Consider the following 16,505-nt stretch of genomic DNA (forward strand, 5'->3'; position numbering starts at 1 on the left):
TATGAAGATATGAAGAGCAAATCATGTCTCTTAAATTTATACTGATATATAATATGAAGACAATGTATATTTACACGCACAAAAGTCAGTAATTGGATCTGAAAATAGTTATTCTTTTAAATGAATAACTAATATTCTGTTTCAAAAGTTATGAACTTGTGCAGGTATTTTGCTCTTTTTACGTAGTTTCTTTTGTCTTATCGCGACGGTAAAGATAAGTGATGATTCGATGAAATTATTGAAACAGTAGTCAGAAAGAACATCCATGCCGGGACTGAAACTCTGGAATATCGATGGCGGGACCGAAAGTTAGTACACATCATTTGGACAAACACAGGGGATGCAGTATTGTTGAAAAGCGTAAACCAGAATTCGAATTTGCTAGTACAGTTGGTAGAGAGGTGGCGCTGTATGTCAGGCAACATATTTTGAGTCCTAATCGAGTCTCCATTTTTCGCTAAATTTCTACAATATTTATTTATTTATTTACTTAAAGTTTCAGATGCAGTGCTGAAATACCATTTTATACAGAAACTGTGCAACAAGAAACAAAGACAACGAAATAAGACAATACAAGATGGAAGAGGAAAAATGTGACACGTACATTCTTAGAGATTGTCGGAAACTTTTTCTGACAAGAAAATATCAATGTATTTACAAGAAGTTTATTATATAAGTGGAGGAGCCTATAGTATAGAGACCTCTGTGGAAGAGAGAGCCTTGTAGCGAGAATGTGAAAGAGCTTTACGTTGCATGTTGGCCGTGTGGGGATTCGTAGATGAAATTGGTTGACAAGGAATTCAGTTTTAATTTTGCCGTTGATGATTTTATGTAAATAATTCATGTCTGCTAGTTCGTGACGAGTGTGTGGTGACTGAATATTCAAAACAGACATAATATCTGTTTTATTGAGGTGTCTGAGAGAAGGTATTCTATTCAATATCGTATCTCTTATCGTTTGTAACGAATCCATCTCGTCACAAATTGTACGAGTCGCACCTCTATTTTTATGACCTTTCGAAGAATCTAAGGATTTGAGAATAGTATAAAATTAAAAATGAGTTCCCTATATATAAAGGCGAAAGCCTGGCTGGCAATTTAATTCCGCTCCGCCCTAGGGCGAGAGAAGGTGCTCTCCGCTTAGGCAAGAGTCCAAGCACTTATAAGGAGACTCACGCTGCCCTACCCGGCGAGAGACCCAGAGTAGCTAAGGCTCCATCTTCGGATGAGAGAAGCTGAGCTCCGTCTCCGGACGAGAGATAAGAGGTTGGACTCTGTCCATTAGTCAGAGAATCCGCTCCATCTTCGGATGAGAGAAGTTACGCTCCGTCTTAGGACGAGAGAAGTGAACTTGGCACTGCCAAGAACACTCCCCACCCTCGGGTGAGAGAAGTGACTAATCAGCTTTCCATTTCCCCATTTCCCACTTCATTCATTCTTTTAGAAACCCATCTCTTTAATCAGACTCTAATGTTTACCTTCAGCTTATGAATTTTATTAAACCTTAATTGGAATATTATTTTAGGAGATAGTTTAGTAATGGGTTGGTTTTCAAATGTATTATGGTAATTTGAGTACGGACGAAGTTTATCAATTGTATTGTACTTTTCTTTTGTAACCGTACTTTATACTCGTAACCTTTCTATAATGGTCTAAGTTTCTTCCTAAATCATGTTGATGAATAAAATTTGATATGTTAAAGCAAATCCTGGTGTACTCACTGCATCGCTCTGGCTTAATCTTTTTTAAAGACTGTGTCAAGTGATATGGCATCCAGAACACGCGTGGTCCACGGCCGCCGGTGGACACGGAGGACTTTTCACGTTGTGTAATAATGAGCTCAATGCTGGAGAACTCATGGCACTTTCAATGTTATCAGATCTTAAGGTAACCGATTCTGTTGCAAGATCACTTATAGGACAACTGCCACAAAGGGAAAAATGGACTTGATCGAAAAATCAGCCAGTGAAAGGGTGACTTGGGAGTTCCCATAACAGACTGATTTGGTCATTTTACGTCGCTTATCTGTTGATTTTGGCTAATCGTGACGATAATGATGAATGGTGAAAGGACAATCGCACGTTCATGCGGATAGGACAAAGTAAAGGCTCGACAGATGATTATATTGCAGATACCACAGTGTCTTTTGTCTGTGTAAGCCTCCCAGGGGGCACAGTCGTCGCCTTATCATCTAGGGGTCCCGGGTTGTATACCCGGTGGAAACACGTAGTGGTTCGGATAGCACTTTAAGTGGAAGAGTTACAGTTCCGCACCAGTTGTGCATTTATTTCAGTATCGTCCGAATGGGCAGTACTACAAAAAAATTCCCGGTGAGAGAGTGTAAATTTGTCCCCATGTTGCAAGTAGAAGCGGTTTTTTTATGTTTATTATTAAGCTAGACACGATATTTGAAAAATATGATGAATAAGAATTTTTAGAATCCAATGTATTTATTCCTTATGGTGAATCAACTTCAATTTCAGGTTATGGCTAATCAAACAGAAGTTTCGACTTTTCTGCCTGACAATTACATCTTAAAACTGTTCTCCTTACGTTGATCTTTTCCTATGCGATCGGAAGTTTGATATTCCCAAGAGAACAAAAAATAAATAATTCTCCCATAAGCGCAATGCATTTCTCCTTGCCTCCTACGGCCATCCTGACAGTGTTGCCAAATCTGGTGCACATAAAGGAGCTAAATTTAAACTTAAATGGAGTTAAAACTGACTTTCAAGGAGCTAGATTTACGAAGGCTGGATAAAGTGCCTCCTGGGGTAATTTTAGGTGTCAAAGGGGGCAGGGGGGTGCTGCTATTACCGTTAAATTTCAAGGTATGACAAATATTTCTTAGTTTTCACCGTTTAGATCCGGTGGCATCACCCGTCTCAATAATCAACCGATGGTCGTACGAAATCGAAAATGAAGTCGGATGACAATATCATGTAATCTTCATGTCAGCCATGGCGCTATACTCTGTTTCAGCTAACTCTGTAGCAGGTGATCGAAATCAAGTCTCTGCGCAAGTAGTGACGCGAAACGGCTTCAGCAATGAACACGTGAGAGGGGACTGCATTGTGTGGAGGGGAGGAAACTAACTGCAGTTACCAGGCTTCGAGCAGCGTGTACTGCTTCGCTCTGACCACTGGAATTCCCTCGCTTCTATGATGCTATGTGTGGCCTTGCTCCACAGTTAGCTGGGACAGGCTATATAAAAGTAACTGAGGAGGTAAGACGGTGTGTATGCGACGCAGCCAATATAACAATATCCCGTCATGTGCAGAACTTGGTCTATGTGGGGCGGAGCCAGTGGGGGAACGGGGCAGCTGTATCTCGGTGTCAGGCTGGTGCAAGGAAGATTCAACAAATAACTATCTGCTGCTTTAAACGTTCATTTGATTAGCTAGCACGCACCACCTGATCATACACCACACATTACACCGCTTCAGAACATAGTGAAAACGGAGCAGGCACCAAATACACTACTTGACACCAAATCAACGAATTCGACGAATCGGTGTTGCATCGTGCAACCAACTACAGTAGATGCATCAGTGCAGAGAGAGTGAAAAAGTGCAGCGAAGTAGACTTGCTTACTCCTCCATCCCTTCCCTGTGATATGGGTTACAATTAGAGACGGACGATATCAGAAATTACATATCGCGATATATCGTCACAGACTATACGATATTTTTCCGTATCGTGATACGGCGATATATCGCCAAATATCGTGATGGTGTATCACTGGCACAATACATATCGCCAAAATAGCGTGACACGATATAACGCCGACACGATATATATCCCCATAATATCGTATATCGTATAGATGATATCGCCTGAACGATAATTTTTCAATATTGAGATATATCGTCTGGACGATACATCACCCAACGCTAGTTAGAATGGAACAATATGGCAGAAACCATGTTTAAATAAACAACCAGTATGCAAACATACATGTTAAATATTTTTCTAAGTGACATTATTAAAACCCAAGCATATCTAAGTCTTCTTCAACTTTGATTTCAACAGTTCAGCGTATTCTCTCCTCTAAAACTCATCCAGCACTCGAACTCGGTACCCGGTTGTTCAAGAACAGTAACATGTGGGAATGAAAGCAGCATCCATCTTTATGGTTGGTCGAAAATAGTGCTTCTCAAATTTTGTGGTACTTGCGGTTTTTTGGTTTTTCGCGAGAGGCGATTTGTGCACGGTTCTGGAACCACCATGCGGTTTTAGAAACCGGAATCCCATTTGCGAACAGGGGCGAGAAACCACGTTGGGGTTTCGATTACTAACGGACCGGTGAAAGGTGTAATTACCTTCGTTATACGGTGGTTACTTCTATTATAAATGCAATATAAATAAACTGTATCAATTAATGAGAAGTGTGTGGTTTCTGTAAATCTATATTGGAGCAGAGCGATGGAAGAAATTTCGTAGCCGTATTTTCTTTTTTAGTGCACTATCAAATATGCAGGCGAAGTGGTAGCATCGTCGCCTTGTAATCAAGGGATCCCGGGTTCGATTCCCGGTGAAGGCACATAATGGTTTGGATCCCACTCTAAACTGTAGGTCCAGTCCCAATAAGTCTTACTGCGCATAAAGTGGACTTAAAACACCAAATCACGACTTACTTTACACAGCGAGGACAGATTAATTCTGTTTGTGTCGCTGCAGCGAGTTTTTTTAAAAAATCTTTCTTACCTTGCGTTGCAAAACAACGTGTATGTGCATAATATAACTGTCTTTGGGGTCATGTTGCTCAACATATAGTGCCGACCTGTGTGGCGGTTTGATTATTACAGGACGCTACGACGCCAGGGGTTTGGGATTCGTGCCTGGACACGGGAGTTCTTTGCGAGTGCCCCTTCATCAATTTCATCATTGACCCTCACTGATCATCGTTGTAATTAGCCAAAAGTGGCAGAAAAGCGACTCTAAGTAACAAAAACTAAATTAATATCCTTAACTTTTTGTGCGTACTGTAGGATGGTCAAATCCAAATTCCTCCAATGAATAAGCCAAATATCGCATATTTTTTTCTACCATTCTTAGCTATAAAAGAACAACAATCTTGAGTCTATAGAGAAATGGTTAATGGAAAAAAATAACTAAAATCACTCAATATGGGAAGGGATATCAGTCCGTGACACAAAAACAGATATTTTCAAAAAAAATCAGTAAAGATCTCTCGATAAAATAAGTGTAATAATTCTAGCAGAGATAAATGAAAATGTTTAATATAGACACTTCTTCAAATGTGTCAATGAAAAAATGTTTGATAACTCTGTAATACGTCGAAATGTCATAATTAAAGCAACTTTTCCTTAAACGATGTACAATGCATACAGAGCAGAACAACACAGCTCACATCAACCAGCTCCGTTAAAATAAAAGAGCAAAGCGAATCCTATAAAACTCCAAAATCGTTCCGCAAAATTCAAATTTATTGCCTTGTCGCTCTTCTTTTTACTGTCGCGGGACCTAAAAGACAAAAATTGAACCTGCATCGTCCATCTTGTAAACGCGACAGCATTGCACCAACAATGATAGAACGAAAATGGGCCACAGAAGATAAATGTCTCATAAACGTAGCGTCGCATGAATGATTGCTAGCCACGGATCTCTCGCCATGCACAGACAGCGCCTCTGGCGGCCGGAAGGAGATGCAATACATGCTTTTTAGTCGCCACTTTTCCACCACATGCAGGAACACTCGCACACACAAGAACACTTCACCCTAATGAAAACAAACCACCGCAGGGCGGATGACCTTTGAGCAAAAGCTTCGGCTCGTAACAAAGTTACGAAAGTAGTTCGTATTGCCGCCGTTTTCCGCCGGATAAAAGCTCCGGGCGAAAGTGATCAATAATTCCAAGCCAACCGCATCGTCCTCTCTGGCGCTACTTGCAACTGATCTTTGAGGTTTGCGCGGTAGCGTGTTTCGTGCAACTTGATCGGAATCCTTCATGTTTGATCTTTTGCTGCGAATTTTGTGAACGAGCATTGGTGTGGTCGTTTCACGTGAAACATTTTGGAACCTTTTTATAAAATTAGAAACACGACCGTTATATCGTCCACGGCGTTACATTTGAAGCAAACGTGACCTTTTCCAACCATATTTCTGTACATTGCGACGAAAATATGGTTGATATTTCCATGTTTATAAATTATCGATTACTAAGTCAGATGGTTGTTGGTTTGATGTTTTAAGTCTACTTTATGCACAGTAAGGCTAATCAGGAGTGAACCTACAGGTAAAAGTGGGATCCGAATCACTATGTGCCTCCACTGGGTATCGAAACCGGGATTCCTTGATTACAAGGTGACGACGCTACCACTGCTCCATCGGGGAGGACCGATAAGTCAGGTGGTTAAATATGTGTTTATACATATCTCATACAGTACGTGGATATCCAGAACACATCTAATGGATATCTTCTGGATATTAAACATTTCTGGATATCCAGGATGTCCAGGGGATATTCATGGGATATAAAGGACATACAGGTATGTCCAGGGAACATCCATAGAAAATTCAGGAGGAATATATTTCCAACATTTTGTGAATCATTTTTGGATTCGTTTCAGATATTCTGTAGATAAATTTTAGATACGTTTTAGGCATTCCATGAATTATATTTGGATATTTTTTTGGAATTGTTTGAACCCCCTTTAGATATCTTAAGGACATTACTCAAACTTTTTTCACTTGAACGGAACGTTCTGTTTTTATTTGATTGTGAATTAGATATATTCTGCACTAGAATTGGATCCAATCTGAACATTATCCTGATACTCGTATTCTTCACACATTTTTTTGATACGAAAAGAAGATTCCTTGACTAGATTTACTCATATCTAAAATCTAGTTCACACATAGATCTATAGCATGTATTCCTCTCTTTCGCACGCACGCACCCACACGCACTCACCCACTCACACACGCGCGCACAAGCACTCACTTACTATACACATCTATACATTCGAAAAATGTTATGTATGCACCTAATTTTAAATATTCCAGTTTAAGCAGCGCAGCTCCCTAAATCAAAACTGGCATAGTGAGCGAAACACAAATGTAGCAAAGGAACTTTCACCTGGCCTTGGGCGCATGCGTGACTCGCTTAATAGGAGAGTGAGCCTGTACACAACGACGCAATGCTTCACAAAACATGTATGTATATTTTTGAATAACACGTGACCATATAGGTTACCGCATATCCCATGAATATTGAGCACCGGAGATCGTATGGATATCTAGATAGAGAGATTCGCCGGATATCCAGAAGAGGATATCCCATGGATGTCCTACAGATATCAAGAACCTAATATCCACTACGGGATATCCCATGGACGTCCTACGGATATCAAGAACCGAATATCCACTACGGGATATCCCATTCACATATTAAATGGATATTTATATGGATCTTATCTGTACATTTAACAACTTGAGAAGAAACTTGCAATTTTGTAAAATTTTCGTAAGTAAACTCGATAACTTCTCGGCATATTTTAGCATAGGAGACTTGAAGCTCAATATTATTTACCTTACAAAAAAATAATCTAATACCTCCAGAAGATACGTCTCTTATTATCATTCATATTTTTGGTATTTTAGCTCGCTTACCTTCAGCTTGAATTACAAAATGATAACGAATGGTGCAATAAATTGAATATACACAATGATACATCGACTGAGTCGCCTCGGTGACCAAGGGCATTGAGTGGTCCTTGCCACCGAAGAGTCAAATCAAGAGATTCAATCAACTTCATCTTCTCAGCATTTACTCTAATCGTAGCGAATAGTCACTTGTGACAGAAATACGACATAAAATACGAAATAAACAAATATAACAATGCATGTTTCACCAATTTTAAGAACTTAGGATACTTTTATGTTCATAATGAGCATATTAGTGTAAATATTTCAACAGGAAATTGAAACCTACACATTTGTCAAAATAAAACTAGATTCCAATAATAATATTTCTGTATTCATAACTTGTACATGGTACATAACTTTTTACAAACTGTTTACTATATTCGATAGTCATATGTTTCGCTTTTGGACATGTACGTTCATGAATTCATATCATAAAGTCATCTTAACTCAACCTAATACAACATTGTAACTCTTGTGATGAGGCTGGTTGAATCTAAGCCCTAGATCGCCGTTTCAAGATGGCAGATTTTAAACCACAACCCAACTTTCGAAAATAGACTTGGTACAGTTTATCCTGGAAAATGGATCTATAACTCAAATAAGAGTTGGCAAGAACAATTCCCTAATCTTAGCATAATATAAAATTAGAATGTGTTTTAATTTTATCGAATCTGCACTTGCCAGCGTGACTATCATAACTCTTATATTGTTACTAGCTTTTTTAGGAAACATACATCTATGCATCTAATCGGCCCGTCACAAAATGGGTCTAGAGGAGACATTTTATACTAGAATCCTTAAAAAGGTGTTTTTGTGTGATGTAATTAATACAATGTTAGGATGACTTCACACAGAAAAAAGCAAGTTTAGATATATGGAAAGTTATATGATGCAAAGGCAGGAAAGCAACACATCAACTTTCTCTGCTCCTCGTTTTACTGGAAAAGTGGAGTCTCTACAATTCCAAATCGTATTTGCTTGGTTTCGAATTCTAGCATTAGTTTTGCAAACCTCACGAGCATCATGAAATTCATATGTAGTTTGTAATTACATCTTCAGTTGCTGGCAACTACAAAGCAAAAGGATGTTCTCTCAAAGACCAAAAACACGTTTGATGCCATTACAAAACCGTACAGAAAAGAACTGAAGACAAATGCAGGTTCTATTCTCTACATGACTACATGTAAATTATACAAAGCCTAAACAATGTATCAAATTACTGTTTTATCAATATGTGCAGGTCCGTACCCAGGCATTTTTTTAGAGAGGGGCCACATCTGAAAATATATGTGTGTGTGTGTGTGTGTGTTAGTGTGTGTGTTGATATTGATTTATTCTCTCGCTCTCTGGACATGAGAGATAGAAAGAAAAGAGAAATGAAAGACATGCGTGTAATATACACACTACACACACACACACACACATATATATATATATATATATATATATATATATATATATATATATATATATATATATATAGAGAGAGAGAGAGAGAGAGAGAGAGAGAGAGAGAGAGAGAGAGAGAGAGAGAGAGAGAGAGATTTTCGCATCACGACTCCAGTTTGGAAAAGGTCTGGACAGGGATTAAAAGTAATGGACTGTCTCACTTATTTGGTAAATCGGACATCTGGAAGCTTTGTATCAACGGTTATAAATCTAAAACTACCCTATATGGCACACTTCAGATTTCTGATCCCTGTCTCTTTACACAATAAACATATTCATTTATGCAAGATCAAGATTGAATCTTTTACAAATTTGAAAATTGTCCATGTTATCTTCGTAGCTTTTTATAGATTGACATTCATTATTTCACCGTTCGAGGGGGGGGGGGGGCATGGTCCCCATTTTCCGTCCCCTGAGTACGGGCCTGAATATGTGTGTGTTTTTGTGTGCGTGCTTCTACTAAATAGGAAGCTCGGGTATTTTTATTAAAATTCTTGTTTATTGTAAAGAAAGAAAATCGTATCTAATTCCAGAAAAAAAAGAAACACTTATTAATACCACATTCATTTCCACACATTAGAAAAATGTCCTAAATTAAATTATATATTCTTAACCCTTTCGGTTGCCGTATAAATGATTATGTAGATAACAATTAACAGACAGCATTATCATTTATTATAATTCTTACGTAATGTACATTGAAATGCAATTTCTAAATTCGAATATGGAACTTACCTCGTGCAGTGGTGACGAGTTGCATATGTGCTGGGAATCTTTCCACTAGCCTCTGAATGACGTCAATCTGTTCCAGTGTGAGCTGCACAGCGTCCAAGTATTGGGAGCTACACGGGACATAGGCGGACCAGAACTGTTGGGCAGAAATACCACTCGACCTTAGGCAAATGATAGTGTGGCCAAGGATATGAATAACTATATTTAAACTATTTGACTGTTCACAGTTCAAATTTACGTGAGGTATCGACTATTATTTACAAAACGATCTCAAGGCTGCAACACTAATCAAGCAAGCTTCAAAAGGCCATTTTTGTTATTTTAAAGATCGTGCCTCCTACCAGAGTTGTTAAGGTCCAGGAACCCATACATTCTAATGGGTTCTATTGGGTGCCGCTGCAGGACCGGAACATTTTTTCTCGCACAACTTAAATTCTTTCCAAGTTGGGTATTGTTACAGTGGAAAAATTTCCTGGACCGTATTTTAATTGTTCCTGAAAAAGTTCCTGGACCGTATTTAAATTGATGCGGGAAAAAAGGTTCCTGGACCGAAATGAAATTCATTCTGGAAAAATGGTTCCTGGACCGAAATGAAATTCATTCTGGAAAAATGGTTCCTGGACCGAAATGAAATTCATTCTGGAAAAATGGTTGCTGGACCGAATTTAAAATCATCTGGAAGAAAGGTTCCTGGACAGTATTTAAGTTGATCCGGAAAATCAGTTCATGGACTGAATTGAAATGCTTTAAATATGAAAAGGTTGTACACTGTCTAGAACTTATTTACGTTTGCTGATTTTCTCTTGCAGTCAGGGATTGAATTTATTCACAATTCGTAGACCAGTATTGATCGATTAAAAGTTGCCTTCTAAAATTGTCCGCGAGTACGTTTACACTTTAATGTCACACTGCGGTTGTAGAAACCGAATCGCAGGAAATGAATCATAACGCTGTTGTTCTCTCGTAGGCCACGTTCAAATATCCCTTGCCGAAGAGTTATTGTAGATTGCACATAACGCAATGGACTATATTAGTGTGGCGTCACATTGAGTTCAAACTAACCCGTCACGTGTTGTTCTGCCGTCCGATCCAGGAACTGCAGCCAATAGGAGCCGTCGATGAGGTAACGTGACGCTGCTGTGTTCCCAGCAGATATCACAACAGGGACGAAAAGTGTTTCTACAACGAAGGGAAGGATCGCGCGCAATGGAATGGGACTACATCTAGACGGGCAACATTATTTTTATTATTTATTTATTGAGAAATTTTCAGATACAGCACAGTTGGCCATATTACACTAAAATTGTCAACAATGAAAATGCAAAGATAATAATAATAAGCAAGTCATATTTAAAAAATAATAAAAGTAACAAAAACACACAAAAATGAGTAGAAAATTAACAAAATATAAGTGAAAGATTGCACTATTTCATATTATTTACAAACATTTTTTCTAATAGATGACCGAAAGGCAAACACTGAGGACAATATATCGATTCTTGATGATAGATCATTGTATTGTGTGGCAAGTGTGTAAAAGATAGATCTTTTTTGAATTTCAAGTCTAGGTTTTTCTGTATAAAATAATCTTGTATTGGGAGTTGAGCGCATAGGTATACTCTAAAGTGTAAGAACTGTGTTGCAGCGGATTTTGCCATTCATAATTTTGTATAAATAACTGAAATCATTCTGCAAACGTCGCTGATAAGCAGTTTTTAAGTTTAGAAAAGACAAGAGATGAGGAGATGAAAAAATGCGTAATGAGGGAACCCTGTGACGGACTATATCTAGGAAGAAGTGAAAGACTGAAACGATTCTGGAGAGATGAGTGGGACATGCCATGGACCAGACGGGAGAGCAGTATTCTATGATTGGGATAATGAATGATTTGATGTACAAGGTGATGGCTGAGATGTGACTAATTTCAGTGAAATGGTACAGTAAACCTAAGAGACGCATGGCCCATTTAGTGGTGCCTAAAATTTGTTCCTCAAATGTGAGTTTTTGGTCGAAAACAATACCTAGGTGTTTGTGAGAGGATACTGCTTGAGCGTTATTGCCAGAGACGGATTAAGATCACTTTAACAGGTTCTTCTTGAGAGAGATGGTGAGAGTAGTACAGTTTTCAGGACCTTATTTAAATTGAGCCTGAAAAAATGTTCCTGGGCCGTATTTAAATTGATCTGGAAAAAAGGATCTTGGACCGAATTGAAATACTTTACAAATAAAAAGGTTATTTACGGTCCAGAACCCATTTACGCTTACTGATTTTCTCTCCTGGACCGGATTTGAATTTATTTAAAATTCCTGGACCTTTAACAACCCTGTCTCCTACACACACGTGCATCAGTAAAGAGGCGTGGTTTCTTGCCCTCTGTTAGCCTAGATCTTACAGAAATGAAAAATCTATATCTGCTTGCCACAGCAGAAAGTTTGCTAATGAAGGAGAAATTTCGACAATGGCCTCAGTTCGCAGAGAGATATGTGGAAAGGCCTTTGCAGTGGCTCATAAAAGACTGCACGAGTAGTGGGATTGGTGGTATTATAAACCCAAGAAAGTATGAACCCCCCTGAAGCAGATTTGGCTACACTTAAAACAAGCTCAACATGCCCATATGAGCTTTTTGCTCAAGTGTGGAACCCTGTCTAATCCATGATTTTTGTAAAAAAGCCCTCATGGATTCCATGAGAAAGTATGACCCCCCTCAGATTGATGTGCCTAAACTTATAAAAGGCACTTCTGTGAGATTGTTGTCCATAATCCTGTCAAAAATATGTTTTTTTTTATATCTTATCATATCTTAAAGTATAGTGACTGATATAGTGCCCTAGCAGGTATAGATTTCAAAATATTAACAATTTTGTTAATATTGCACTTTTCAGAAAATTCTATTTATAAAAATTAGGCATTTACAGCTTAAATATTGCATATATCAGGAAAATTATAGAGACAAAAAATGTAGAGAATCATGCCTAGAATATGCCTACAAAATTTCAAGTCTCCAGCACTGATAGTTTTTGAAAAAATCTCAAATTCACAAAATTATCGATTTTTTAACAAAACTTCTAAACAGCTTCTAGATTTCAAATATGCAACCCCCATGCTCCTATCTTGAAAAATAGGCAAGTTATTCAAGATCTAGAGAACAACAAGATATTTTGAAAAATTTATAGAGATCAAAAAGTTGCATCTTGAAATGCCCATGAGAAATCACCAAACCCCATGTCTCTAGGATTCATGGTTCCAGAGATAGTCAAAATTATTGTTAATATTGCATTTTTCAGAAAATTCTATTTATAGAACAGACATAAATCAGAGATTTACAGCTTAAATATTGCATATATCAGGAAAATTATAGAGACAAAAAATGTAGAGAATCATGCCTAGAATATGCCTACAAAATTTCAAGTCTCCAGTACTGGTAGTTTTTGAAAAAATCACAAATTCAAAAAATTATCGATTTTTTAACAAAACTTCTAAACAGCCTCTAGATTTCAAATATGCAACCCCCATGCCTCTATCTTGAAAAATAGGCAAGTTATTCAAGATCTAGAGAACAACAAGATATTTTGAAAAATTTATAGAGATCAAAAAGTTGCATCTTGAAATGCCCAGGCCAAAGCAACAAACCCCATGTCTCTAGGATTCATGGTTCCAGAGATAATCAAAATTCAAAAAATTATCGATTTTTTCAAAATTTGAGTATGTTGCTCTGGGGGCCATGCAGAGTCACCCCCATAAATATAACTGGCCTAGGATCAAAACTAGTGAAAATTGCAAAAATAAAATAATCGATTTTTCAAAATTTCAGTATGTTGCTCTGGGGGCCATGCAGAGTCACCCCCATAAATATAATTATCCTAGGATCAAAATTAGTGACAGAATAGAGAAACAAAAATTATAATAGGGCTTGGATACAGCTACCAGCTATTATATTTTTATTTTGAACACAGCACTTAAAACTAAGCCTAGATGCACCCCCACCCCCACCCCCACCCCCACACACCCACCCCCACCCCCACACACCCACACCCACACCTACCCACATCCATACATATTTACTTCCCAGTCCAGTTCTATTGCATCATGTTGTGCAATATTAATTGATTAAATGCTTATGACATAATGTGATGATGTGGTGTTTCCTGATTGGTTTAAATAAGCAGAGTTCCTATTGGCTCTGTAAATCTATATAAGCCAGGGCACAGTGCAGATTCTTCACCATTGCTGGATCGGCAGTGGAACCCACAAGTGGGGGGCAGAACCTGAACAGGCTCCACCAAAGTATAGGAGAATTGAAGCATATAATTTGGCGGAATAACCCAAGTAAGGTCATAGAAACAATATACATTGATACAATAAAAGCCAATTTTTGGCAAAAAGAGGGAAAGGGGGAAAAAAGGGCCTGCGGCACGGCCAGTTCCATTGCACGGATCAATACTCGGGGCAGTTCCTCAAATTCCCGCACCGAGGAGCTGCGGCACGGCCAGTTCCACTGCACGGATCAATACTCGGGGCAGTTCCTCAAATTCCCGCCCCGAGGAGCTGCGGCACGGCCAGTTCCATTGCACGGATCAATACTCGGGGCAGTTCCTCAAATTCCCGCCCCGAGGAGCTGCGGCACGGCCAGTTCCACTGCACGGATCAATACTCGGGGCAGTTCCTCAAATTCCCGCCCCGAGGAGCTGCGGCACGGCCAGTTCCACTGCACGGATCAATACTCGGGGCAGTTCCTCAAATTCCCGCACCGAGGAGCTGCGGCACGGCCAGTTCCATTGCACGGATCAATACTCGGGGCAGTTCCTCAAATTCCCGCCCCGAGGAGCTGTGGGATCAATATTCCCCGCCCGGGCAGTTCTATTCCTGCCAAAGTGGTTCCTAAATACAATATCTCAAGAACTAATTGACATAGAGCTATGCAGTTTTTTGTCTGCACTGAACCCAACTGATATTTTTTATCCAGTATAGAGTTTTGATTTGATTCCCAAGAAATTTTATATAAATACCAAAGCCAAAAATATTAACACACACACACACACACATACACACATACACACACACAAAGCACAGTGCTGAACCCAACTGATATTTTTATCCAGCATAGAATTTTGATTTGAATCCCAGGAAATTGTATATAATAAACAACAAACAAAAATGCCAAGTCAAAAATATTGTAATCAATGCAATAAGAATATATCCAGCCCCAATTGGGCTAAGCACCAAAAGATTTGTAATCCAGACAAATACAGAACTCCCACAAAAATATGCCCCAAATGCAATAGAAAATATAACATGCAATACTTCACATATACACATAAAAATACTTGTTCTGCACAGTCATCAATATTGCCCCCACAAGCATCTACATCTGGTCTGAAGAGGAAGCACGAAGCACCTGTTAATGCTGGACCTGCAAAGCAGCCACGCTATGAACCTATCCATAGCAGTTTTAATGCCCAACTTAGGGATTATCGGTTTGTATCAGAGCCAAGATGTGGTATTCAGAATTTTTTGAGCAGTGTAAATTCTGATCTGCAGGCAATTCTAAATGCACAAAATGGCTCTTATAAGCTGTCCCTCAAATTGTATACTCAATATAAGAAGCCAAATGGCACAAAATTTACACAGCCCCACAAAACAGAAACTGTACCGGTATATTCAAATGCAAATTTAGACAGAATAATAAGCAGTTTGATGGATCAATTAAATATTAAACACTCTGAATTTGCGGCAAAAGAGTCTGGATGGAGCCTATGCGGCTCTCCACACAGGTTATATGTTCATATTTCTGAATTCAGCCCATTACAAGGATCTACATATCTGCCATTACCTGATAATATTAAAAACAGAAGAGCCGTGGTTAATATAAAAAATACCGACCAGAAATGCTTTTTGTGGTGTATATTAGCTGCTTTGTATCCAGTTTCAAGGAATCCTCAGAGAATAAATTATTACAAACAACATGAACATGATTTTGACGATGCAATGGAGGGTTTAGAATATCCAATGTCTGTTCAGAATATTGATAAATTTGAAAAAAGGGCCAGGAATATCAATAATAAACAATTATCTATTAATGTATTTATTTGTTCCACTGGCCGTGGCAATTGCCTGATAGAACCTCTCAGAATCAGTACAATTGATGATGATTCTGCTATTCCGATTGATTTGCTCTTAATTGAAGGGGATGGCAAATATCATTATACTCTGATACATAATCTTGAAGCTTTAGTGAGAACACAACTAGACAAATCTAATATAATATTTAAGTTGTGCAGAAGATGCTTAGCTGTATTTTATGGTCAAAAAATGGTGAAGGGGGTTCGTGAAGAGAGTTCAGAAATTGCAAAAAACAAGTTAATTGAGCATCTGAAATACTGTAAAAATCATAAACCTGTTCATATGGTGATGCCAATGCCAAGTGAGAATTGCAAATTCAAAAAGTTTGAAGCCTTGTTGGAACACCCAGCATATATTGTCTGTGATTTTGAATCAATCCTCAAATCTCTTGCATCCTGCAATCCAGATCCTGAAGAATCTTCAATTACACCATACCAGCTACATGAACCTTCCAGCTTTTGTTATGTGGTTGTACAGGATGGTGTTGTTACCAAAAAAGATTCATACTTGGGGCCAGATGCCATCAAAATA

General features: G+C 38.5%; 1 protein-coding gene across 1 annotated transcript in view; it reads right to left on the minus strand.

The window, feature by feature from the left end:
• The window catches only part of LOC145980196 (dipeptidase 1-like), a 103,178-nt gene that overhangs the window by 57,172 nt on the left and 29,501 nt on the right, over window positions 1-16,505 (minus strand). Inside the window, exon 4 of the mRNA XM_083113225.1 lies at window positions 9,857-9,989. Within this exon, the coding sequence (XP_082969351.1) occupies window positions 9,857-9,989 (133 nt within the window). The remainder of the gene's footprint in view (window positions 1-9,856; window positions 9,990-16,505) is intronic.

Source organism: Lepisma saccharinum, chromosome 27 (genome assembly GCF_977018435.1).
Source record: "Lepisma saccharinum chromosome 27, izLepSacc3.1, whole genome shotgun sequence".
In the NCBI taxonomy this organism is placed as follows: domain Eukaryota; kingdom Metazoa; phylum Arthropoda; class Insecta; order Zygentoma; family Lepismatidae; genus Lepisma; species Lepisma saccharinum.